General features: G+C 42.0%; 1 protein-coding gene across 3 annotated transcripts in view; it reads right to left on the reverse strand.

Moving 5' to 3' along the window:
* Nucleotides 1-25651, reverse strand: part of MAP3K20 (mitogen-activated protein kinase kinase kinase 20) — an 89870-nt gene extending 64219 nt beyond the window's left edge. The window contains exons 1-2 of one of the 3 annotated variants that reach the window (XM_068138558.1): nucleotides 25445-25651; nucleotides 18763-18952 (exon numbers count right to left, since the gene is read on the reverse strand). In XM_068138558.1, coding sequence (XP_067994659.1) covers nucleotides 18763-18921 — 159 coding nt within the window. In that variant the 5' untranslated portion in view covers nucleotides 18922-18952; nucleotides 25445-25651. Of the gene's footprint in view, nucleotides 1-9301; nucleotides 9373-18762; nucleotides 18953-25444 lie in introns of those variants that run through there. The other 2 variants (XM_068138560.1, XM_068138559.1) reach the window with 2 other exon arrangements.
* Between the last annotated feature and the right edge of the window lie 1374 nt (nucleotides 25652-27025).

Raw genomic sequence — 27025 nt, forward strand, 5'->3', positions numbered from 1 at the left:
TTGCTTAGGTCCAGGCAAACCAGGCCCACAGCAACTTAATCACCATTTCTTCAAGGTCCCCTTGGAGCTGCTGGCCAGAGAGGACAAAGTATGTCCATGCCTCCCCTGGGGAAGGATGCTTGTTTAGGATTAACATGGGAAATGGCTACAGCCCCTTGTGAGACCATTGGGCCAGCCAGAAGCCAAACTGCTTTCCTGTTAATAAATCAGTTAATTGCACAGCAAGAGGCACCTTTACTCCATGCAAAATTACAGGGTTAGGCATAGTTAGCTACTTAAGAAATCTGCTAAATGTAACTTCCTTAACTGCCTTGTATTTGCCATTATGTTGTACAGTAGTTGGTTATTTACTTTTCCAAGGAAATATTTGCCATGTTTATTAAGGACATATTTAGACACACTTAAGGACGCTCTGAAAATATATTTCTTCCTATTTCTTGTAGCATTTTAAAGGCTTTGACCTTTGTCATGTCCTTGGGCGAGATGCAACTTAGCTAATCTCAGGGGGCTCACAGTCTAATAAAAGGGCAGCTAGAGGAGGCCAGCTAATGTTTTATTAAAAGTGTTCCCTTTACTGCCAACCACGTACAAAAAAGATACAGAAACACATACCAAACCCAAACCTTTTTTTTTGGTTTGGGCTCAAACATATACACAGTCTGTGTCCATTCCACTGCCTCAGGAATACCCTCCTGTGAATTCACTGATGTCTAATAGTGGATGATGTTTCTTACAACATGCTAGTTTCTCCAGGTAAATGAGCCCAAAGAATCATTTGACAGACGGAGTACTAAACCAATCAGCATCTAAAGCTACAAAATGCTAGCGTGGCCAGCAGGAGCAGGGAAGTCATTCTGCCCCTGTACTCAGCACTGGTTAGGCCTCACCTGGAGTACTGTGTCGAGTTCTGGGCCCCTGAGTTTAGGAAAGATGTTGACTTGCTGGAATGTGTCCAGAGAAGGGCAACAAAGTTGGTGAGGGGTTTGGAGCACACACCCTATGAGGAGAGGCTGAGGGAGCTGGGGTTGCTTAGCTTGGAGAAGAGGAGGCTCAGAGGAGACCTTATTGCTATCTACAACTACCTGAAGGGAGGTTGTAGCCAGGTGAGGGCTGGTCTCTTCTCCCAGGCAACCAGCACCAGAACACGCTGGAGGGAAGGGAGGCCATCCAGAGGGACCTTGACAGGCTGGAGAGGTGGGCACAGGCCAACCTCATGAAGTTCAATAAGAGCAAGTGCAGGGTCCTGCATCTGGGTCGAGGCAATCCCAGGCACAAATACAGGCTGGGCAGTGACTGGCTGGAGGGTAGCCCTGAGGAGAGAGACTTGGGGGTGCTGGTGGACAAAAAGCTCAACATGAGCTCTCAATGTGCTCTTGCAGCCCGCAAAGCCAATCAGATCCTGGGCTGCATCAGGAGAAGTGTGGCTAGCAGGTCGAGGGAGGTGATCCTCCCCCTCTACTCAGCCCTGGTGAGACCCCACCTGGAGTACTGTGTCCAGTTCTGGAGCCCCTATTACAAGAGGGATGTGGAGGTGCTGGAACGTGTCCAGAGAAGGGCCACGAGGATGATCAGAGGGCTGGAGCACCTCTCCTATGAGGACAGACTGAGGGAGTTGGGGCTGTACAGTCTGCAGAAGAGAAGGCTCCGAGGAGACCTAATTGTCGCCTTCCAGTATCTGAAGGGGGCCTACAGGAAGGCTGGGGAAGGACTTCTCAGGATATCAGGTAGTGATAGGACTAGGGGGAATGGAATGAAGCTGGAGGTGGGGAGATTCAGGCTGGACGTGAGGAGGAGGTTCTTCACCATGAGAGTGGTAAAACCCTGGAATGGGTTGTCCAGGGAGGTGGTCGAGGCCCCGTCCCTGGGGGTGTTTAAGAGCAGGCTGGATGAGGCTCTGTCCAGCCTGATCTAGTGTGGGGTGTCCCTGCCCATGGCAGGGGGGTTGGAACTAGATGATCCTTGTGGTCCCTTCCAACCCTGAATGAAACTATGAAACTATGAAACTATGAAACAAGAGGATACTGACTCAAGCTGCACCAAGGGAGGTTTAGGCTGGATGTTAGGAAGAAGTTCTTCATAGAAAGAGTTATTGGCCATTGGAATGGGCTGCCCAGGGAGGTGGTAGAGTCACCATCACTGGAGATATTTAGGAAGAGACTTAATGGAGCACTTGGTGCCATGGTTTAGTTGATTAGATAGTGTTGGATGATAGGGTGGACTCGATGATCTTCAAGGTCCCTTCCAACCTGATTAATTCAATTCTATTCTAAAATATGCATCTGAGAATCCTACAGGCTTATGATTACTTTTGTAAAACAATTACATGACAAATCATTAAGCCAAAAGAACTGCCTATTTTTTCCACAAGGTGTTTACATGTTTGACATGCTTTAACATAAATATACAACCCTACCACGACTCTTTCAAAAATCACATTAAGATTTTGAAAGAAGCCAGAAACTAAGCATAGCAGGTAGTTTGTATTACTTCATTATTTCTGTCCTTTTGAAAGGTAAACTGAATACAATTCTTAACGATCAGGATATCAAAACAGTTTGTGTAATTTAGCTCTTTCCAGATTATTGTAATGCCACAGTCTAAGATAACTGATGTTCTATCATTGCTAACAAATGTTACTCTCAATATGCAACAAATTAAGGGGTATGTAAAGAATTGTAGAAATATAAAACTACTAAGAAGAGTTTTACAACAGGGTTGTTATGCAATCATTACAGTTTTTAACAATAAAAAGAATATCAAAAGAGATACAAAATAAAAGTTTAGGACTATTGCTTTATCAGCTCTCTAACTTCCATAAGACAAAACAAAAAGTAAAAAAATTAAATAAAGGTCTTGTGCTTTGAGGTCCCCAAGAAGCAAACAAGCAAAGCATGCTAATTTAAACCTATTAAACTGTCTTTGATATTAACAAAGCAATAAGAAAATCCCATTAACATGGCAAAGCCAAAGAATCCTCAGTGGTTGTTTTTAAATCATAAATAAGCAGAGTTGCCACATGCTTTCATGAGTGCTATGGGCAACCATCCAAAACAACCATGTTATCACCCCTTTTAAGAGGGAGTCATAGCTCTTAAAACTATGGTTGCATATCACTTAAAGATGTGTGAGTTTGGAGTTCTTTTTAAGCATTAGAGGATCACTTATTTAGAATAAACCAAACCAGGTTGGAAGAGACCTTCAAGATCATCGCATCCAACCCATCAACCAATCCAACCCACCTAAACAACTAAACCATGGCACCAAGCACCCCATCAAGTCTCCTCCTGAAAACCTCCAATGACAGCGACTCCACCACCTCCTTGGGCAGCCCATTCCAATGGGCAATCACTCTCTCTGTATAGAACTTCTTCCTAACATCCAACCTAAACCTCCCCTGGCGCAGCCTGACACTGTGTCCTCTTGTTCTGGTACTGGCTGCCTGGGAGAAGAGACCAATATCCGCCTGTCTACAACCTCCCTTCAGGTAGTTGAGAGTGATAAGGTCACCCCTGAGTCACCTCTTCTCCAGGCTAAGCAATCCCAGCTCCCTCAGTCTTTCCTCATAGGGCTTGTGTTCCAAACCCCTCACCAACTTCGTTGCCTTTCTCTGGACTCGTTCCAGCAAGTCAACCTCCTTCCTAAACTGAGGGGCCCAGAACTGGACACAGTACTCGAGGTGCGGCCTAACCAGTGCAGTGTACAGGGGCAGAATGACCTCCCTGCTCCTGCTGGCCACACTGTTCTTGATGCAGGCCAGGATGCCATTGGCCCTCTTGGCTGCCTGGGCACACTGCAGGCTCATGTTCAGCCTACCATCGACCAGCACCCCCAGGTCCCTATCCACTTGGCTGCTCTCCAGCCACTCTGGCCCCAGCCTGTAGCACTGCATGGGGTTGCTGTGGCCAATGCGCAGAACCCGGCACTTGGATGTGTTAAATCTCATGCCGTTGCACTCTGCCCATCTGTCCAGCCTGTCGAGGTCCCTCTGCAGAGCCTCTCTACCCTCCAGCAGATCAACTCCTGCCCCCAGCTTGGTGTCGTCAGCAAATTTACTGATGATGGACTCAATGCCCTCATCCAGATCATCCAAAATAAAAGCTATTTTCTATAGCCATTAAGAAGTTAAGACTCTTGTCATCATTTGTTGTGCCTTAAAAGACAACCACATATTCAATACTATAAGGATAGTATTTCATAAACGACACAGAAGGGTTAAATTACATTCTGATTGATGCCACCAGCACTTCCGTAAACAGAATTAAATTCCTTTAAGTACATCTACAATGACATACAAAACATGTATTTAAAAGCATTTTAATTCACCATATGTTTCAAAGCATAAAATTTGCATCCAAAATTATGTCCTAGACTGTTACAATTCAGAGAGATTAAAGTGGAAATATAAAGGAAACAAATACATTAACATTGCTATATAATAATATCATCATTATTTTAAATCTATTGTTTTGTATCACCATGAAATTCTTATTTTTGGAAATACTGTGGTAGAAACACACACTTTAAATATCTTGTATTGACTTTTAGGTTGCAATCTTGAAGAAGGTTAAAAAAAAAACCCACATTACCAAGATACTTCAATTCTGTTGAACTGTCATAACATACAGCAATTAAGGAATATGGGCATAAATTTACTATGTGCTGTTACAGGTTCACCCCATCTTATGTAATTTATTTGAAAAGATTTCACTTGCATCATGCAAATGAGTACAAGCCTTTTAAGAGGTAAGAAATGCTGTAGGATATTGACCACTTGAAAAGTAAAGGTTTTATGCTCTGCTATAACTTTTTATAGCAACCTTTCAACATAACTTGGCAGTTTTAAGGATGATTTGAAGGCTATAGGATTAGAAGAACTATCTAGTGAATTCAGAACATGCCTGACAAAACACTGCAAAACCTTGCTCAGCTCATGGAAATCTGGTCCCTCCAAAAATCACAGGGAGATCAGTCCTTGTGATGTGTCAGCAGGCCCTCAGCTTTACACAGAGAAAGGGAGTCATACCAAGCTAACTGGATCAGGCTAACTAGATCAATCCTGTCACTGACAGGCATCAGCCTAATATAATAACCACATGGAGCCCACCCAGCAGTAACCTAGGAATTGCAGGATCATGGAGTTGGTCTTCCTCATGATGAGGGTTAAAACCTTACTGTCAGTGACAGAAGAGGCTGTTAACAGAAGTAAGAGCATTTAGGATAAAACTAAGCAAGGGCACTTCCTGCAGAAAATCCTTACAGAAGGTTTAATAAGCATGAAAACAACATTTTTAGTTACAATTACACTGCCATTTACCAAATTCACAACTATAAAAAACCCAAAATCACAAGATCCTTGACAAATGACTCATTTTCACACAGAAATCCACAATGTTCAAATATACGTCACAGGAGCATTACATTCTGCAGCATACAGCTTGAGATTCTGTCAGTATTTAATACTAAGGTACCTGACAAAGGAAGATCTGCCAAGAATAAGAGTAGTAGTATAGATTTCACTGGGTTATTCTCATAAACGATGTATTTGTAATAATACAAGAGGTTAGAAATGAGCAATATCCTGCAATATTATAAATATTTTGTTTAGGCAGATTTAGAGCAAGAAGCTGCCTCCAGCTGCAAAGCAATACCAGCAATTGAATAGAAACCACAGACGAGTGGACTAAACAGAAGATTTGAAAGACCTGAGCTCCCATAGAGCAGTTTATTTTCAGCAATCATAATTTCTGTTTTCAGTGTTGGGAAATTTTCCCATTTATCCACAATCATTTTGAACAGAAACCTGCTTTGACTATACAATACAGTGTCCAAACCCACCACATCTCTAAAATACGAAGGAATAACAAAACATAAAGCTTTGACTCCTTGCTTGCTCCACAGGTGAGTGGGTGTCATAGCTAAATCACAACATCTGAATCTTTCCAGATCAAACACATGGGAAAATATACAAAGAAATTATATCTGAGATTCAATGTCACTGTAAGTCTCATGAGCACTTCACTGGAAAGGCATTCTGCTAAGGCAGCGATGAGTAAAATCAATCTCCTCTCAAGGAGTCTCTTGCAGCACTTAGGAGCAACAGAAGAAAGAATATTGTCAGAGAATTGATATCTGGAGAAAGGCAATGCCCATACATGTCCAGATGTGGCAGGGATTTTTCCGAGATCTGCAGAGTATTAGTAAGGAATCTGGATAAGACAACTTAGAAGAACAAGTCTAACTTTAATATACAGTGGCTTCTGCTGAACAATTAACACCGAATCCAGACAGCAGCAACTATACTTCTGGATCCTGAGCCACTCCTCTAAAGCAGTTAAGATCTTTTCACTGAAGTATTTCCTCAAACTTGATAATGAAAACTGCAATTTAACAAAGGAAAGAAATTGTTGTATTCTTGATGAACACTCACTTCAAGCCTATTTTACAGCAGAAAAGCCAGTTCCTTCCCAAAAGTTACAAGAGAATGACCAGAGGTACTGTAACCTCTATGTGTCTCTGTGCCACAACCTTGCCTCTACAGTTCAAATCCACCAGAAAGAGCAAAACTGAATCATGAGCCAAAGAGAGAATGCCTGAGACCTGCTCCAACTCCTCTGCAGTCATTTGGTGTAACAGCACACATGCAAGCCAGGAATGGTTCCTCTGAAGAGAGTTGTGAATGTGGAAGAATCACAGCATCACACATGCTAGCATCATGCATGCCATTGATTCCCATTCTCCAACAGACACAAAATATTTCTGAGAAATGTTCTAAGACACACACAGATTAAAATTGCTAAAATAATACAAAAGTAGGAAAAAAATGATAAACAGAAGACAGCTGAGTGCAAAGGTAACACTGCAACAACACTCCACAATGTAACCACCATGCATTTTAGGATAAACGTTAAAGAAAAAAAAAGTAGAAACATCTTGCAATCACGTTCAGTTTTGGTATTTCTCCATTTTTATGTTTCTACTTCCACACCACTAATCTGCACCTTCAGACTTCATGTAAATTTTCTCTTCCATAACTTTATTAGAAAAATTCCAGACCTTTCAGAAACGAGATAAATACCCCACACGTACCCCAACAGGGGATTAAGAACACTTAAAAGGACAGTTAGAAAATGGGGATCATCTCTGTCATTACAAAACAACAGACTTGCACTATTTCCTCCATTGCCCTGCACTGTGCTTTCTGAGGACCTGCAATAAAGTAAACAACAAAGAGGAAGCAGGAATGCTGCATTACAGAAACTTCAGGGTGGGTGCCCTGCTGCGTAGCGTACCTCTTTCCCATAGGCTGTACCTGAAAAGTCAAAGAGGAGACGACATGCTGCAGCAAAAGGAATTGGTGTTGCTCTTCCTATTCTAACAATGCCCATAGTTCTGGCACAGGGACTGATTTACGCTCCAAGGACAAGGATTACATTGGCTAAGTTCACTACAAAGAACTGAGCTCACCTAGGAGCTACATGCAGGTTTAGTGGCACAGAACTCCTTCAAATCTCCAGTATTTCCCCCGGTGTGGAAGAGTAACGGTGTCACATATATCACAGTTTCCCATTTTCCAGTGCCAAGAGATATGCAAAAACCTGTCTGAGGATTATTCTAATTAATATATATGGGGAAATCAACTTCCATCACAGGTCAGATACAAGCAAATAGAATTTTCCACCCCACCTTCAGGTCAAGCAAGATTGGGATGACCGTAAACATTCTCCTTCACCCAAGGAAAACCATTCTCTATCAATACCAATCACGAAGTTTCACTGTCTGAGACACATCTCTCTACAGAGCAAAAATAAAATTAGACTCTGAAGAAAACAGAGCATTTCATTTCAGTCAATGATGCATCTCAAATTAGTTACCTACATTTGACAGTGATCTTGGTAATGCTTGAGGTTCTCCCATCACTCCCAAACCACACACACACAAAAAATAGGCAAAATAAAATCTGGAGGAACAGAGATCTTAAACCTTCAGAAGTATCCTGCATCTTTTCATATGTCCTCACTGTTTGATTTAGACCATCTAAACTTTATTATTGTGTATTTACAAAAAGAAAGCACAAGATGTATCAGCCTTCTGAAAATACTGGTGGTTTTTTTTCCAAAGTCTCTACTGAATTCAGAATTTTGATGGGTTGAAGTAAATGGTACTGTTTGAATACTGGAGTTACAGAATTCAGATCCAAATTCTTCTAAATAGGTATTTTAAAGTATACAGATTCTTTAAAATGAGAGGAAGTAAAATTCTTCACTCTTTTAAAAGCTGTGTACAGGGATGGATTTTAACAATGATGAACAGCCTAATCAAGGTGAGGAATTCTCACTGATAACTCACAAAGGGACCCCTCTATCCCTTCTCCATTTTTTCATTACCACTTTTCTCTTGAAAGGAGTGTCTCACTGGAGAACCTGAAGAGTGAAAGATTTTAAAGTATAGGACTGAAATCCATCAAACCCAGGATTGTGGTCCAAACCCAACCAGCTGCCAAACCCAGAGATACAAATGTATGCTCACTTCTGCCTAATAAAATTTGAATCAAACACTTTGCATCTGATTCTCCATGTGAGCTTTTATGCAAACTTCTAAAGTGCAAGGAATCCTGGGGTGGAAGAGCTATTCTGAGAGCTTTCACATAGTTCGTGTAATTAGGGAAACCACTTCCTTTGATTGTAAGTGTTCAAAACAGCTGAATTTCTTCTTTCAAAGGAACTCTGTGATTTGGGTCATCTCTTTTACTTGCTCTTTTATGTTGCTCAAGATGAGAGGTGAGACTGTAGAGCACATTATTTAGAAAAAAAAAAGATTCCACTTTTTGTTTTAGGGATTGAACTTGGACTATTCAAAAGGTTATCATTTGGAAATCTATCTTTCTTTCCCTCCCTCTGTTTCCTTCCTTTTCTGATACGCTCTTCAGTGGCTCCAGCGAACATAGTCCAAAATGCCAATTTAAACCTAAGGGAAAACTGAAATGTGGTACATAAATGAAAAGGGACTCTCATTTTCCTTTGTACTGTTATAGCTGAATATGTAATTACAAAGGAGCTCTAGCTGCAGGATCTCAGTCCTCATGTCACATTTGCTTTTTCTAATGTTTCTAAACACTGACCAAGCAGAAAGGTAAGAATACAAATTTTAAAAGACAAACAAAGCAGATGACCAAGTCTTTGAAACGAGTTTGTGTTTTTTTCTTCCCTGAAATGGAAACTCAGGTCACAGTTTCAAGCCAATGACCATGTCACTAGAGCTAACAGTCAATGCCAGTGTCGTTACAGAATTAAGTGTCACTTACCCTGAATTTCTTGAGCCAGGCACTTCATTAGTGCTGTTACTCCACATTCATCTCAGTAACAGCTGTAAGAGGCAGAGAAATCTATCCTTCCCATAGTATAGCTCAGCAACACAGCAGTGACAAGGCAGGAGCCTTCATACTGCAGATTTCAAATGTATTAAGTAACAATGGTCATGCTTGTTTACTCCAGGAGGACTGAACTTTATTCCAAGTCAGTGAAAAATTGCAGGACTCCTTCCAGAACTGCAGAACTAACAGGAAAGAAGTTTGCAGTGGGAACTGAGTAAACCTTGCAACAGTGCCAGAGACAACATTACTGCCAACTTCTGCACAGGACAGATGAGACACTGGCTTGGAGAAGAGACTTTGGTACAAATACATAAACAATCAAAAAACCCACAAGTTAAGAGCAGAACACCAAAATGTGCACTCTTAGTGAAGGGGGTTCTGCATCTTGCACTTGCCTTTAGGGCCCTCACAAACTTTTACAGTAGGTACTAGCAAGGTGACATCCAAAAGGAAGTGCAGATCAGCAGCTCCAAATTTTATCCATCTCTTGCTACATACCTAAATCACACAGAGCACCTCAGCATACACAGACACATTGCAAAGAGGTCAGAGTAAAAAGCTTTTTCCCTGGTTTAGGAGATTGAAAGTACACAGTTCACCAAAAGGGAAAACCACCAACCACTACTTACAAGCCATGATCTTTGTTAGGATTGTCTCAAGTGCATCTGACATTACTAAAATTAAAATTATTAAATTATTAGACAACACTCATTTCTGTGCTTTTCCCCATATAACTGCACACAGGCATGCACTACGTGTTCTCTGCTCCACAATTTTCCAAGGAAGAGGAGAAGATATCCTCTTGGAAAATGTCACTCACTCAAAGGTGCAACAACTAGATCAATTTAATAAGTTTCCAGAACAGCAACTTACTCACCTCTCCTATTCTCTCTGCCAGACAAAAATTTGCAGAGTCTCAGCCTTCACAGAAAAGAGACATCCACCCAGCCTGAATGCCTGCCTTTTGGTTTTTTTCCACCCTCCAAAGACAAACTTTATATAACAAATGCAAGTTGTCTTCTTGCATCTACCATTAGCTTCCTCACTTCTCCCACAGCATCGCAGGAGTTTTTACAAACTATGCTTATTTTTGATGCAGCTACTGAAAACTCACGTGCCTGATACACAAAACCTACAGATATTTAGTCAGGTGTGGACATGACATTTTTTTTTTCCTCCCCTGCTTGCAGCATTTAGCCATAAAGCGCCTCAACTGTGAAACTTTCAGAAGTTCTGGAGTAAAACATGAGCAAGCAGAAGCGGAAGAAACGGAAGACGTGTGGTACTGCCCCTTTCAGGTGATATCCAGGAGCTAGGCACTACCTTGCTGGGGAGGTGTGGCTGCAGGGTGACCCCTCCTGTGTGCAAGTGGGCTGCCCTGATCTCCAGGTATCAGGCAGCCAAGCTGCAGAGGAGACTGAGGAGGTACATAAGTGGTCACTGTTACTTAAGTCACCCAGTTTCCCAGTGGAGCTGGCATTCTTAAATAGAAATTATGCAGAATGTAGATTCGCTAAACATTAATCTAAAAAATGAACATGTAGTTGCAAACAAGATTCTTCCACAGCAGCCAAACTGCAGAAAATAAAGCACATAAAAGAGATAAACAGAGCAGTTTGGAGGTAGCTGGATCTGTGTTCGCCCTTATTGGTCTCATTTCCCCAGTCCATTAACACAATTAATTGAGTACAGGAGAAAGAGTTAATGGTGAACCTGTTCTCTGGGCTCATCTGCAGACTCCAGCTAACATATACAGATCTGAGTGTTTCCTTGTGACTGTTTATATTGTCCTCTTAAAAGGGAAACTTTCTCTATCAGCACCTTAAGAAGTGGCAGTAGGTAAATGTGAATAACTCTTACAGACTTAGTTGCATAATTTCAATTGAAAAGATTCATTTTGATGCCTCCCTTAAAGTTAGGACATGTATTTTTATATATACCCTTCAACTGTTTCAATGTGATCTTGTGCCCCAGACTCTTATAGTACTTACGTGCAGACAGTCAAAAATTAAGGGCCAAAAAAAGGTAAGTAAAGGAGAGCATGTCTAGTCTTATCAAGCGTTTTACTACCCTCTTAAGAGGACAAAACATGTTGTTTAAAATACCATCACTACCATGTGCATGGTGAGTTGTTTGGGGTCCGCAAACAAAGATTGTGGCCCTTGTGCTTAGCTGTGAATACATCTGTGAAAAACAGCCTGCAGGAGATTGATGGTCCCAGATTCAGATCATATCAAGACCAGCACAGATCCCTGGCTTTTTTTTTTTTTGATCATCATACACGTATTCAGCAAGCCAAAAACTGTTTGATTCAAACAATAGTTTTGCATACCTCAACAGTATTATCAGAAAGAATAATTTGCCATTCTGTATGTTCCAACAAGTGTAAATTATTTAAGAGTCTCCAGGGACTGCAACACCAATAGATTTCGGTGTGGGTCACAGACATTTAAATTGTCTGCTGTCCTTAAAAGCACTAGAGACTCAAACATGCAATTACTTACTGTACTCTGAAGTTACCGCTAGATCTCATCTGCCATGAGATTTTGTACTGTAACTTTGTTTTAAGAAAAACTTAATGGTTAGGTAAAATGTAGGGATAAGACTAACTTGAACCAACTCTCAATTGCTTGACCCTGCAAAAGCCACCTTCAGAGAAAAGGATCTCTTTCATATCTATGAAATTTCTAAAAGAAAACTTCAGGGCAGCTTAAACATTCAAAATATCACTTTGCAGCTGATCACTTCAACAGAAGCTCAGGGTCAGAGAATGTCGTGGGAGGGGAAACAAAAGAACTGCCATTTGATGTCAAGGGTCACTGGTATGAAAAAATAAGCAACACAACCTCTCCTTCAAATTATGAAGAACAACTGTGCCTATGAAAAAAGAAAACAGAAAAGGGAGAAATCTAAAGCAAAATTAAACAAAACCAGGGGAAAATATCCTTAGTTGTGGCTAAGTATCTACCGGTAACTTGAGCATCTCCCTGTCAAAGCAGCAGATTGACGGAATAATTGTTAGGAGAATATATGATGGAATTAAACTAATTATGAAACTAAAGAGTATTTATTAATATCCTAACAGGCTGCATATTGTGAAGAGCAAAAAGGATATGAAAGAATGATTTTTTAAATAACTGAGAGGGAGTCCCTCTCCTAAACAACATGTATTCATAAGTTGTAGGAAACTGGCATAAAAACACCTGAAGATGCACCTTCTGAAAAAATAAAGATAATTGAGGCTGAAGGGTCCAAACCTCACAGAGAAGTTCCTAACCCTAATTTCTTGTGCCTCAAGAAAGCTATAGCAGCTGCACATGTATTCTTAACCAGCAACATAGGAAAGGTAATTTTGCTTCATGCTGACAAGGTGTATGGCAATTCAAGAGTCAAGCTGGAAGAAGCAGCAGACAAATTTGGTGCATCTCAGCTTATTAATTCTCCCATTTATCAAGTTTGTTTATGTAGCAATTATTCAAAGCTGACCACCAGTCAACAGAAGGATATGAGCACATAACCCTTTACAATTTCAGTGCACAATCAGTTAGTTTACCTGGGGGGGAATAAGGTAACTTCTTAACTATGGCTACAGCAAGATTCCCAGCACTTGTGAAACTGCTTTTCATTTATTGCAAGCCAAGATGACAACACTAACAGTCACTATGCCTCAAGTGACCCAAAATAACTTTTGAAGCCACAGATTGCTACTCTGGGCATTGACACGCCAGTTTCATCAAAACTGATGTCTAAATCAAATTAAGCCAAAACTGGCTTGATTTAAAAGAATATGTATACAAAACCACTGTAAAAACTTCAAATTCAGCTGGTTGAAAAAAATGAGTAAGCCACAGAATTCATACCAGAAATAGTCACTATTTACCTGAAGCAACTCTGAAAGATGTTACTCATCTAATGAAAAACTTGCTACAAATAAAGTTTAAAATACACAAGTTTAAAAAAAATCACTAGAATAAAACGTAGCAAAATACAAATACAGTTCTGTGCCTGGATTGCTAGGTATCTGAGATGGTCTTGGAGAGCACAGACACAGAGGAATGAAGTTTCTTTTTAAAAGAGACAAAATGTGACTAAAACCTCTTCTTCCCCAGAGTAATTGTATTACATCCTCTATTCATTATACTGCTATCTCCCAAACACCAATGGGATTTTGGTATCATTTTGGTTGCAACACATATGCCACTCAACACTTACAATATAGCCTTGTTCAAAGCACCTACTGAGAAAATCTAATGTTCATTTACAAAATAAAATCCTCCAGAAAATATCCCTTGAATGAAAGCCAAGAATAGGGCAAACTCAAAAGCAGTCTGAGATTTTTTGCAGAAGTCTGTTCTATTCAAAATTATTTGCTCTGCAAAATACAGAAATACACAAAAGCTGGAGCATCCAACCCTATTTTGACAAACTCCGCAGTCTAGAAATGGTACAAAGTATCCTCTTGATACCTTTTGGGAATACTCTATAGTCAGCCCCAAGAGGAGTGTTCTAAGCCACTGGCAAAACATAAAAAAGGAACCACTCTGTAAAACAGAAACAAAGACATTTTAAAATACCCCTCTGCTCTGCTAAATATAGTTTTATTTCCTTTTAGCTGTAAACGAGATAGAGCATTAGTTCTTCAAATTAGTATGAGGCTGGAAGGGTTCCCATGAAATCACTTATTTTAGGAATACACAACCTCTCATTTTTTGTGAACTCTAATTTTCCAATATAGGTGCAGGTATCTCTAGAAGGTTGATATATTTGACTTCTAGATCTTGAAATAGGTATCTCTAGGCCCTTTTATTAGCAATAGCACCTTCACCAAAGGACCATGAGTTGGAAACATGGAGTTTGTTTTCCCTCTGTTCCAAGCTGGAAGCAGGTAAATCCAGGCATTTCCTGTTACTTTGAATCATTCTCATAATTGCTGACTCAAACTTAAGAGGGGTAAGGGAGGAGGAGCTCCTAGAAAGAGCTACTAAAATAATAAAAAAGCTTCAAAACTGCTCTTCATTACAGCCCGGTCCCAGTGTGGAGTCATTCAAAGCTGGCACCCAAGCACCCATACCAGCTCTAAAACACAAGCAAAAAGAACATCTACTATTTGTAGTCCTGTCAGGGCTAAGTATTAAGTTTGGTTTGCTCTATTTTACTCTGTTGTTATTCTCTTTTTACTCTTCAAAGTAATTCCCAGACTTCCATAAACCACACTAAAATTACCACATGCTCCCTCTTAGGACTACAAACATGAGTGAGCTAAGTCCAGTGACATGCACGTGGTTATACTTAACTCATTACCCTCCCATAAGGTGCAGGCACAATCCATATTTTCTGGACAGTCCCCTCCAAAAGGGGATCACAGAATCAAAAAAGTGAACAAGCTGATTATATTTCATGTTAAAAGTTTTAAGAAGCACAAGAAGATTTATTAAAGCTTATTGTACATCTATCATACAAGAAAATCTGGCAACATAAAATTAATTTCCATTATAGTCAGACTTCCAGAAATACAGCAACAAAACGAATAAAAACATGCAAAAGTGTAAAAACTGCACAGACGTGACTGAACAAAGCACATACAGTTAATCCTACTCAACTGAACATCTTTTATGCACAAGCTACTTCTGTTACTTCACCAGATGTAGTTCCCAGTAAGACTACAGTTATGTTTTACTCGTTTTTTTCCACCACTCTGCTGCAGTTTGCACAGATCACCACCAGCATTTTGAAGAAATCCAGAAACAGCTCTACTGCACGAAACCAAATAATCTTGCACCTAAGTACCACAGCTGTAACAGGTGAAGCAAGCAAATCAGATATACTGCTGCCCATCAAAAGCACAAAGGCCATTCATGGATCTTGGAGTACTTCCAAAGACCAGTGACATTAAAAATAAATTCAAATTTCTGGTAAAATTTCAGCAGTAATAAATCCCCCCAGTGAAGAATTAAATTCCAGTTCAGATGACAGCTGCCCAAAGACAGCCACCAAAAGCACAGCTTTCAAAAGCAGTGACAAATAACAGGTGAACTTCAGAGATGTACAATCAAAGGAGGTGAGTGCTGTTCAGTGAAAAGCTAACATGGCAAGGCATAAAACAACATTTCTAACACTTCCCTCCAGCAGTTACCTGCTCAAGATAATGGAGTTAAAAGAACTGCTAGCAATTTGCAGAATAAGGCCTTTGGGCCCAATCTCTCCCATCCATTTCAGTGTGAACCAAATTATGGGCTTATCCAATAATTCACAGAAATTGTTCACAAAAATACCACATAACTTCCTGAGTAGAAGGTGCACTATTTTCTTTGAGGAGTGCACATAATTATCACTTAGGGCAAAGGGAGCAGGCGCACATCCCACTACAAGAGGCATTCATACTCCCCCTGCACGCATCATAAATGTCATGTTGGTAGTTTGACTTCCCATAAAACAATTCACAAGGAACTCCTGTACCTTGCTTAAAACCTAAAATTGCTAAAGTGCTTGGACTAGACAGTAAAATGGCTGTTTTGTTTTGTTTCTATTACTTAATCATACAAGAAACACTCCTATGGTTTACTTAATCAACAGAAGTCTTGTCCGGAGTGTCAGATATGATACGCTAATCAAGGCCTTGCAGCATGTTCATTTTTCTCAGCATACCTGTTTTGCTGTATTTTATGCACATAACCACACATTTTTTCCCATACATTCACATTTTACTGCCTTTTATAAAGAGTTAATGCTTTGCAGAGGACTTCCCATTTCTCAGATTTCTAAGAGTTTTGAAGAAATCTTTCTGAGCAACACCCTTCCAAATTTCTAAGCTGTTTGGAGCACACATTTTAGTATGATATACTGCAAAAAAAAATAAATAATCCTTTGCTTCACATGTTAGAACTTGTTAGCCACTTGGCTAATATAAAGCCTTCAAGCTCTTTGCTGGTTTTGATTAGCCTGTTTAATAAAATACAACACAGCTACAACATATTTTCAGAATGATACTACGGTTCTGTTGATTTGGCTTGTGCCCTTGGACTCAGCTAGCATAAAATTCCTCTGAACAAGCTTTTCCCAACTCTCCTGTTTTCCCTTTAATCAGTTGTTACAGATTATTGGCAGCTATTAACAGACATAAGAGACAACAAGTCATAGAGTTAAAAAGACATTTCCTATCAAATAAACAAGAAAGAGTACTACTTTTCTAGACTATCCAAGCATCTACTAAACACAGATACATACAGTTACAGATAGTTATTTTCTATTACTATCAGAAAACTCATTAACTCACCATGACTTTCATCACAGTTCAGCCACAGATGTTCATTACTTTCATCACTACAGATAAACACACTACATAAGTAAACAGACTGACAGCCATTAGGGTCAGAAGAGACCTTCAGGCCATCATGGTTGGCCTCTAGTATATCACAGGCCACCATACTTCAGCTAGCTGCTTGTGTTGAGCTCAACACTTTGATAAAAACAATTGTTCAGAAAGAAATCTCAATGTGAAGACAAGAAGAGATGGAAAGGATTCTCTATCTTCACTCCTGTTTGTAGCCTGCTCTAAGCATTACTTATCCTCACTCCTTATAATTTCTGCTTTGTTTCCCATTATAATTTGTCTGGCTTCAGATCCCAATCTTGTAATAACTTCCTGTGCTAGATTAAACGAGCAGAGCATTTTCTCCATATGAAAATGCAACTTTGAAAAAGCTTTTATTTTATAATTCTGTAGGGTTTGTGAGCAAAGTTCTGGAAAACCTTGCTAGACTGAAGGTATCATCACTTGCCTCTCTGCCACCTCCCCAGAAAACTTTCAAGAGAAGGTGCCCACACTAACTTGCTCCCAAATGTAACCTGTTTCGTCAGTCTAAGCTGCAAATGACAACCAGACTGAAGGAAAACAAACAATTTTGTGCTGGAAGGCACTCGCTTGCTTTCTGTGAAGTCATCCTGATAGATTATGTCCATTACCCTCTTTCAACACACACGCTCCCACAGCACTCCTACTTTCCACTCTTTTGAGTGTTTTGCAATCCCCCTGGGCTGCCCCTCCAGTTTGATTACATTCTTTTAAAGACAACAGAACAGGGTTTGCACCTACTTCCTAACACTCACTTTCCCAGTGCCACATATCAAGATAAAGCCTGGCCCTTTCTTACAAATTATGTGATCCCCATTTGGGTATGCAAGGGTATTAATTTAATTTGCCTAACAGTACCACCACATGAGCTCTTAATGAGTTGCAAGTCTTCACTAATCCCTAAATAAACCCTTAAATTATACTAAATTCCTTCCAGCATATGGTTTCCCTTCCCTAGAGTGCAGTCTGTGCTCTTTGTTACTACAAGATGAGTGATGTACTTGGCTGTTTAAAAAAAACAACTTCGTAGAATAGTCTGGGTCAAGCAATACATAGGACTATCCTACTTTCTCCACCATTTCCCATCCCAAGCCATAAATAAAGGTTTATGCCATTACAAGATGTAGCAATATTGTTTTTTTTATTTTCTTTCAAAAATGCTTTAAGTACCTAGCAACGGGTCCAGCACAGACTCCTGTGCAGTCACATCAGAAACACACCCATTCAATACGAGTACTTCACTGACCACTACTGAGATCTGCTAGCAGGAGCACATTCCATATACTGCACAGCACCGATTGTACTTGTCTTTGTATATCTTTTGATATTAACAAAGACTAAAAATAAAGAGAATGGTACAAACTGACACTGGGCAGAATGTACACATCTCCTGCGACACTGACAAAATGAGATTTTTCCATGATCCTTTTTGACAGTAACGTGCTTAATCATGATCAAACATGCTTATCACATCACTAACCATGATGAAACCACACTTACTCAGCTGCTGCCGCAGTGAATGAAGTTTGATGCCTGACTATTTGCTAAGTGAATTATCCCTAGCGCTGCTCTGCTGTTCTCCAGCTTTTGTCTTCCTAAAATACTTTGAGGATATCATGCACAAGCTAGATATAGTCATGCTGAAACAGCAGTCCAGTAACTGTGCTGTCCATCACTACCATTGGTGGTGTCCTCACTACTGCACTGGCAGTTACCACCAGCAGGCAGACTGGACTGATATGAGGACCACATACATCTTGTCTCTGTAGAGTCCCAACACAGCTGAGGATCAAGCTTTAGAGGGCTAAAGAAGGCAAGTGGAAGAGAATGGTAAAGAAATAACAAAACAATAGCACTTTAACCATAGACACCCTGGGCTGCATCCCACTCAGTATGTCTTTGTCCAGTTATGGGGTTTTGTAATTAAATCAAAAAAAGCCCAAGGTAGTTTGCCTCAATTAGCTAATGGATGGAAGACACTAGGAAAAAAAATCTTCTATCCTTGCTTCCAAAGTAAAGTAAAATAAAAGTAAACTCTTACCTCTTTTTCGATTTTGAGCAGCTTCTTTACAGCCACCTCCTTGTCCTGAGAAATCCATCGGGCTCGGTAGACGCTCCCGAAACTCCCTCCACCGCAGTTCTCAAAAAACTGCAAGTCATCAAATCTAATTTGCACAAATGAAGCACTGGTAGACGACATCTCATAATGACAAAATATACCACAGCAAAACCTGTGAAGAGAAAAGCTTTCATTAACACGCTTGATCTGTGTGTTTACGGGGTTTCTTACCTGTGCTCAGACATGCCAAAACAAGACCCAGCTGCTATAAACATGCTACAGCAAATCTGCGGGGCACAGGAGGAAAAGAGCCTGGGAACTCACACTCCAACATGTGCAAATGTTTGCATAATTTGCATGAGCTCTTAGGACCAACTGGGAGACAAAAATGACCACAGACATTCCTCAGAGCAATACTGATGTTTCCTGAACACCTTGCAAGTGGGTCTATGAAAGGCAGGCGCGTCACTGCCTTCCCCAATGTCTGTGAAGTGCGCCGACAGATGAGAAGAACACTCTCTGCTCCAAGCTTGCCTAGGAGCTCAGGCATTCCAGGCACGCTGGCTCTCCTGCTGTGGTGGCCACCCCAGCCAGGCAGGCAGCCTTCCGGCAGGCGGGCCATGGCGCCTCAGCACGCACCAAGCATGCTGCCGGCATTTGGGGCGAGGTAGGAGTGCTTTGTACAAGGATGTGGAAAAACCTGGACGTGGTAAAAGTCTCTTCCCGAGTGACTCAGTTCTGTTCGCGTGTTGTAACAAAGCACAAATACACAGGGCTACAATATGTGAAATTCTGCAGCCTGTGCCAAGGTTGGTGTCGGCAGTTTCAGGAGATGATCCCAGCTCTGCTGCCAGGGGAACAGAACGTCCTTCTCGGCAATTTCACAGCAATAAAGCTTCTGCCCGTAGCAAATTTCAAGAAATGTTATCACCTAGGTGCATGAACAATGGCTAATTTTGGGGTTTTTTTTAAATTGTGTTAGATCAGGAAGCCCTCAGGTTCTTAGTGGGACTGCAGGACCCTAAAGAACCATCTGAAAGCCTGTTGTGGGATTGATTCAGACGTGCTAGTTTAGACAAAGTAGCTTAATTGCCACCAAAAGTTAGTACACTTGCAATTACTGAAAGTAAACTTATTAGCATAAAATGAAAGAGATGAGTTCCCATAAAACAAGCCCAAAAAAAGAAGAAAGAAAAAAAAAGAGAGAGATTTGGATTGCTGGTGAAAATTACACCTCCAGTTACACAGGTCTAACTATAGTACCAAAACATACTGTTACTTCTGGAAGCCTCTAATGCATAGATTTTTGAGACAGAATCCACAAATTATGTACTGTCCAGGCCTGGGAAAGGCACCTGTAATGCACCTAGCACTGCCAACTGCCAAAACCCCTGCATCCCAGTCCCTCCCGTAACAAAGAAAGGTATCATTTCTCTCCGAGATTTCCTGATTGTGCAACTAATCTCATTAGAAACTTGAAATAGCATTTAATCAGAATCTTCAGGCACTATTTGGTCATAGCTGTTCTCCAAAGTAGAGATAAAGACTCTGATGATTTCTACATAAAGCATAAGACAACAAAGAGCCTTTTCTGAAACTGCCTGCTTCAGTCTACATCTCTTCATTACCCATAGAGGTGAAGATGAGCACTGACCAGACCAAGACAATTTTACTAAGTTTTCAGAAGGCATCACATTTAGGAAGAAGCAGGCTTCAAGCATGCCTTTTGCTGACAGCTGGCCTGAAAAGTTCTCAGTGAGAGAGCACAAATGGTCTTTACACAGCAAATCAGGAGCAGGGGTTACCTGTGGGACATGAAATGAAGTCCGTTCTTCCAGTACCCTGCCAGCTTCCTTCCCCAGTAAAAGTGCCTAAATTCTTCTGCTGACCTTCTGTTCTTGTTTTAACCTTGTTGGCATCAACATTATATTTCCTGCCATCCTGGAGGCCTCTTTTGCACAGCCCTGCACACATTTTCACTAAAGAAAGCTCAAGGGAAAGGAAATTGGTCCCTCCTGCAAATCAGGATGGTAGCAAAGTCAGTTTTAACTAGTCTTTGCCAGTGCTTTGCCAGCAAGTCTTCAGAATCAAAGACTGATTTGCCTTATTCACTCCAGCAGTTCACACTGCATGTATGCGTCCCCAGCATATGTCACACTTCATAGGCAATAAAAAACAAGTCAGCTTCCCAAACCAGAGACCTCACAACTCAAGGCCAAAACCCTGCACAAATTATGGACATGTATAATTATACTCCAGTGCATAATCTCCTTATTGACAACAGAATTATTCAGAAGAGTAATGTTACTTTACAGGCAAAAGCATATACACTGACTGGACCATATATTTAACAGGAAAGTGTGAAAAGCTGGTAACAGATGATTGTGTTTGGGATAGCAAAAGGAACAGAAAACCAAGCAAAAAGAAAAACACATCACAGGAAAAAAATATTACTAGCTTTCACTATATGAATTCAATAGTTCTGAAGAACTGACAAATTATTTTAAACTATTGTTCACTCAGAAGAACCAAATCATCCCTGCAAACAAGTAAATTATTTGACTTCTGAAAGTTATGCCAACATAGAACAAGATGTTGATTCCAAGACTTTACAGAAAACAGACCTCAAGATGGTACAACACTTGATGAATGTGAGTACTTTTCTGATGGGTTCTCCTTGCTGCTTAAAACTTTACCTAAACATCTATGCAATTGAAGAAGCTACTGTTTCTTCTTTTGAATTTTTTCTGATTTCAAACTTATCCACAGGAGTCTATCAGCTGCAGATGCTGTAAGTCCCAGCACACACCAATGGAGTATTATTTCAATAATGCTCCACTGGTTTTTTTTATCAGGTTCTTCCAGAGGATTTTTTTTTTTTCCAGAAAAAGTAGAGGAGATTTACAATGGACACTCTTTAGCTAAAGATCTGTAATTTAAATGACAGCTCAAGTTAGGTATACAGTTTTTCTTTTTCTACATGAAAGATCAGACCTGTTTAAATATTACCTCATGTCTTCAAAAGCAAGGTAGTTAATCCTCAATTAGAGAGATCGATTTCTTTGTTATGTTTGAGGAAACAATTGTTTAGCCTAACAATTGCATGTGATAAATCCACACACAGTTATTAACTTGTCATCCTGTTTTAAAAGATACTTAGCAATCTGAGATTATACCATTAGTTAAGGGAAAAAAATTAAATCCAATATTTCATTAAACTTCACAGTCTTACACTTGCGTCTGAGACAAGCGTGTCACTGCAAGCCCACCTTTTAACACCTCAGGCCTCCGCAGTCAGGAGAACAAGTCCCCTACGGCTGGGAGCATTATGGCAGTCCCCCGGTAGGCAGGCAGGCAGGGAGCCCATACCGAAGGGCTGGCGTTTGTAGCGTCCTCCTCCACTAGCACAGTGTCCAGTATTTAATCACTGTCGTCACGCAGCAGTGGGGAATGCTACACTGACTGACTTTGGTGCTTGTTGTTGACGAAATGTGACAGTTCAGAAAGAGTGAATGACAGGTATTTCGAGAAACACTTTGATTGTCAGTTAGTTCAATTATTCTTATGGGATTTTTCTAGGGAAAAAAAGAACTTTCTCCTTTTTGTGTTTTAGTTCTAATAGTTAACATGAGCTTGTCATCTTGCAACACCTACTTCATCTTGTTAGAACTTCATGTTGTTAGAAGTTGTTCATTTCACACACACAAATTTCCAGATGTGAGCTGCATTTGGCAATATTTAACACATTATTATTTATCACTATTTAATATTATTTTACATGTCAGAACTGTATTATGCAGAGTCAATTTGCATCAATTTGTTAAAGTCATAACAGCCTTGGTTCAGTATAGTAATGACTGGTCCATGTAGGAAGCCATCAGCCATCCTGGCCTGTTCTGATTACACAGCACTTCAGGGGAGTAATCTGCATGGCAGTCCTGCTGAGGACCCTGCTGAGATCCCCCACCTGCTGCTGCTCCCAGATCACCCCAAGGTGAGGGAACCCCCAAGCACTTAGGCAGACATGTTGCAGACCCCCACTACTGCAGCTTGCCCTGCCCTGCATCCTAGCATAGCAACACTGGAAGAACTTGACACGTTTGCTTGTACCTCCCAGCTCCCCAAACCCAGCCTGTGCTGTAGGGGAAATGCTGCCATGCTCAACTCTGCTTTATTCCACGTACAAAACAGAAGACCCTATTATTTGTCATTCAGATACTGATCCTGGAGCATGGAGAGCTTCCACTGAGGGACTCACAAGTTATGAGACAGGAAAGAATTTAGCACAAATTGCACAGTAACTGCAACTTAAATTTTGTTCAGTGCGTGGCTGCAGAACTGAAAATTGCATCCCTCATCTTGCACATGCACCTAACGCTGCTTCAATATTTGATTACTTCAGGGACACTCTTTGTAATTTATCACAGACAATAATCACACATCTTGCTGCCCTCACTACTTTATGCAGTTCCACAAAGCAGGATTCAGTGCTTCTTTCAGGAAGGCATTCTGCCAACATATTGCCAATAAAGTAGTAGCACACTACACTTGTGCTATCTTAAAATACACAGCAGAATGTGCCAAGTTTCCTTATTTGGCAAAACAGCCCATTTGCTTTCGGGATCTTTGACCATCCATTTTTAGACCCAAATCATCCTTTGTATTCAACATGGCCTACAGCCCTTGAGCATTTCAACCTGAATTTTTGTAGCAGCATACTTATTTAGCCTTTAAAAACAAAACAAAACAAAACAAAACGATAACAAAACAAAAAAAAACAAAAACCACCCCCCAAATCAAACAAAGAAAAAGAACCCATCCAAAAAAATCCCCAAACTTCAACCACCAAAGAATGGTTAACTACTGCCTCGTATAAACAGAAAACTAAGAGGAGTTACAGCGATCCCACGCTACAAGAGACACCGCAGAAAGAAGTTTTAATCTTATAATTAACTCCCAATGGATAAGATGCAAACAAACGACAAGGACAATTCTAAATTAAATATATCCTAATCTTCTAATCTCCCAGTAAGTTAAAATAAAGCAAACAACTCCTACAATTCTCAAACTTCCTTAATCAGATTGAGCAGCAGCCCTGCAGATGGTGAGATTGGAGGCATGGCTCTGCCTACCTTAGCTACAGAAGCAACAACATTTGAGCCTGTCCTTTGTCAGAACCTAAGAATTCTGCGTAACTTCCATTAACAACATTTCTAATTTTATTTGAATTTATATAACCATCAGTGCTACAGAAAAAGAGCTCAATTCAGCCTAAACAGTTTGAGTACTTCAGGAAAAGAACTATTTTCAACACAGGCTGTGATAATGGAAGAGACTGAAGGGGTTTAAAGGCTTCACTTGTAATAGAAAGCATTTTATCCTAGAGAAACCCTAAACTGCTTGTTTTGCTTACATTATACCTTGTTGGTGTCTCCCAAGAGAACGCATGCAACAATCTGAAAAAAAAGCAGAGGCAGCTAAACCTGCACCCTGGCCCCAAGAGCCATTCGATCCTTGCAACAAACGATGGCAAGATCTAGGCCTTGGTTTTGTCCATGTTTTGTCTTCTCTGTAAGTTAGACAGGCAACCCAGGTAATGGCAACCTCAGTTGCCATTATTCACACAATGCCACCAGTATGGAAAGCACATTATTGACAAATAAAACAAGAAGGCTTCTGAGGACTTCAAATTTCAGAGCAAAAGTCCTGAAAACATACACATGCCTCCAGCAGAAAGCTATGACATTTTCAGGCAGTGACCCAGTCCATCTAGTGCTTTCAAATTATTTCTGCTTCTGGAATTTAGAAAAAGTAATGATCCATGGTTTTCCTGAATGCTCTGCTACTAAAAATCACAGCAAAGCATAATGGAGAGAGGGGTAATGGATGGCCCACACACGTGCTAGGGAAAAAAAAAAAAAAGGCATACTGGTGGAAAAGACCTAACTTGAGCAAACATAGAAACGCAGTATAAAAAAGAATGCCAGTTCACTTAAAAAATGAGGAGGGAAAGAAGAAAATGGAGGAGAAGGAAAGCAACACATCAAACTCCAACCTGAAGGATTTTATGCTCAAAACCCAGGAAAAACATAGCAGGTGCACATAAAATGAGCATGTCTGAAACACCGTCTGAGGAGCGGAGGGGTGGGCGAGGATAGTGGACGCCGGCTGCCCACGTTCCACAGCCGACCCCCACGCAAGACTGTAGCTGATGGCACCGTTACCATCCCGCACAGCCACCACTCCTCGCCTTCCGGGGTGCCCCTTCGCGGATACCCCGTGCCCTACCCTACTGCCCCTCTGCCGACAGCACCCGCGGGATCCCCGACATACTGCGGGGACGCGCGTGGGCGCCACTGTCTCCTGGGCAGTTGGGAGGGTGGTTGCCCCGTGCCGCGGGACCTGCCAGCGGCTGCCCCCGGGGCGACGCAAGGTCAGGCCGTGCGCCGAGACGGCCCGAGCGCCTCCCCTCCACTAGCTTCAAAGTTGCTTCAGCGGGTAAGAAACGTCAAACCTGGCGGGGACACCCACTTCCCGGCCCCGCTCCCCGGACACGCTGCGCCTCGCTGGCTGCCCGCCACCTCCCTCCGCCCAGCGAAACTCCCACTGACCGCGCCGCTGACCCCAGCCCCAGGCGTGGCGGGGGGCACCTCGCCCTCCTCACCTTCCCCGAGGGACTCCGGGCTGGCGGGACACGAGAGGCGCCGATCCCGGAGCCGCCGAGGGAGGCTGGAACCGGCGCGACCGCGTCTCCCGCTCCGTCCCCTGCGCTTCCGGTTGGTGCCCGAGAGCCGGAGCCGCCGCCCCCGCGCCGCCTCACCGCGGCGCCACCCCGCGCTCTGCGCCGAGCCCCGCGGGGGAGGCGAGGCGGCCGCTGCCGCCTCAAGGGAGCGGACGGCGGGACCGCCCCGCCTGTAGGGGGCGAGGTGCGGCGTCTGGGCTGTCGGCGTATGGGGCGGCGAGACGTGGGGCTGGCCGGCAGCCCCGCCGCCCAGGCTAGGGGTGCGCGAAGCAGCCAGTGAGGGTGGGCGCGTGCACCGCCGCCCTCGTCCCGGCTCTGCGAGGAGTTGGGCACCCGGACCCTCGCGGCCTGCGCACCCCTCGCCCGCAGGCTCAGTCACCTCGGTGGGGCTGGCGTGAAGCCGTGGGTGATTTAGCCTGACCAGTGAAGGTGGCCTTCCACCGAGGCATTGTGCTTGTCGGTTAAGCGTGCCAAATTAGGCAGAGCCTTCTGGGCTGAGCAGGGCCTTTCAGCTTGGGTGCTTTTGGTGCACATGCATGGCCCTGGAGTTGCAAAAGGAGGGGTGTCTTGGTACGGTGGTACACTGCCATGGTTGTAGCTTTGGAAAGACAAGTTTCTTTTTGCCAGGGTTGCTGCTTCAGTGACTGGCAATATAGCTAAACTTACCTAGAATTCCTACCAAAGTGACCAGATGATGGTAATCTTAAAATAAATATGTTTCACCGTTTCTGTGCCACCAGAGGTGTTGCCACAAGCAGCAGCATCTTCTAAATTCTGGGTGTCGCCTAGGATTGCCTAACTACTGTGGGTGTGAGACTCTGGAGGTCCCCAGGAGTAGGAAGGGAGAAGAGTGAGCCACTAGAGCTAGTCTTCCACAGGAATGTGGAAGAAGAGAATGTGACTGGCAAATGCAACCCCCCATCCCATCCCTGTGTCTTGGCTGCCCTTGTCACTCCAGGTCAGGAATGAAGCGGAGACAACCCACCTCCACTCTCTGAAGCCACACAGGCCTTTCCTTATCCAAACACTTTAATACGTCAGGGCACTCTGCTGTTGCAGAAAACTTTTTACAAATTGCAAATGAGCTGTTATAGGAAGTGACTCGAAAGACTTAGGGGCAAACAAATTTTCTGCTGAGGCAAACACATCACATGGCTGTGACAGCACATGTTTTTGTACCAGTATCATGCAAAATTCAATGCCTGTCACCACTTTACAGTGCACTTCCCAGCTCATCTACTGGTGTCCATATGCTGTGGTTTTGCATTCGTTTGAGACTCCCTTCCTTGTTATCTCACACATTCAACTGTTGTTATTTGTACGTGTACAGCTGACGTATATAAATCAGCTGCGTAGCACAATGAACCGCCAAGAGGTGTGCAGCATCGCACTGAATCACGCACACTAATTGTACATCACAAAGATGTATGGTAACCAGGTGAATCATGGAAAAACACATTCCTGATGAATCAGATACAATTATTTCACGAACATCAGAGGCCT

This window comes from Melanerpes formicivorus, unplaced genomic scaffold, assembly GCF_026170545.1.
Source record: "Melanerpes formicivorus ecotype bairdi unplaced genomic scaffold, bMelFor1.0.p_v2 SCAF_5, whole genome shotgun sequence".
Lineage (NCBI taxonomy): Eukaryota > Metazoa > Chordata > Aves > Piciformes > Picidae > Melanerpes > Melanerpes formicivorus.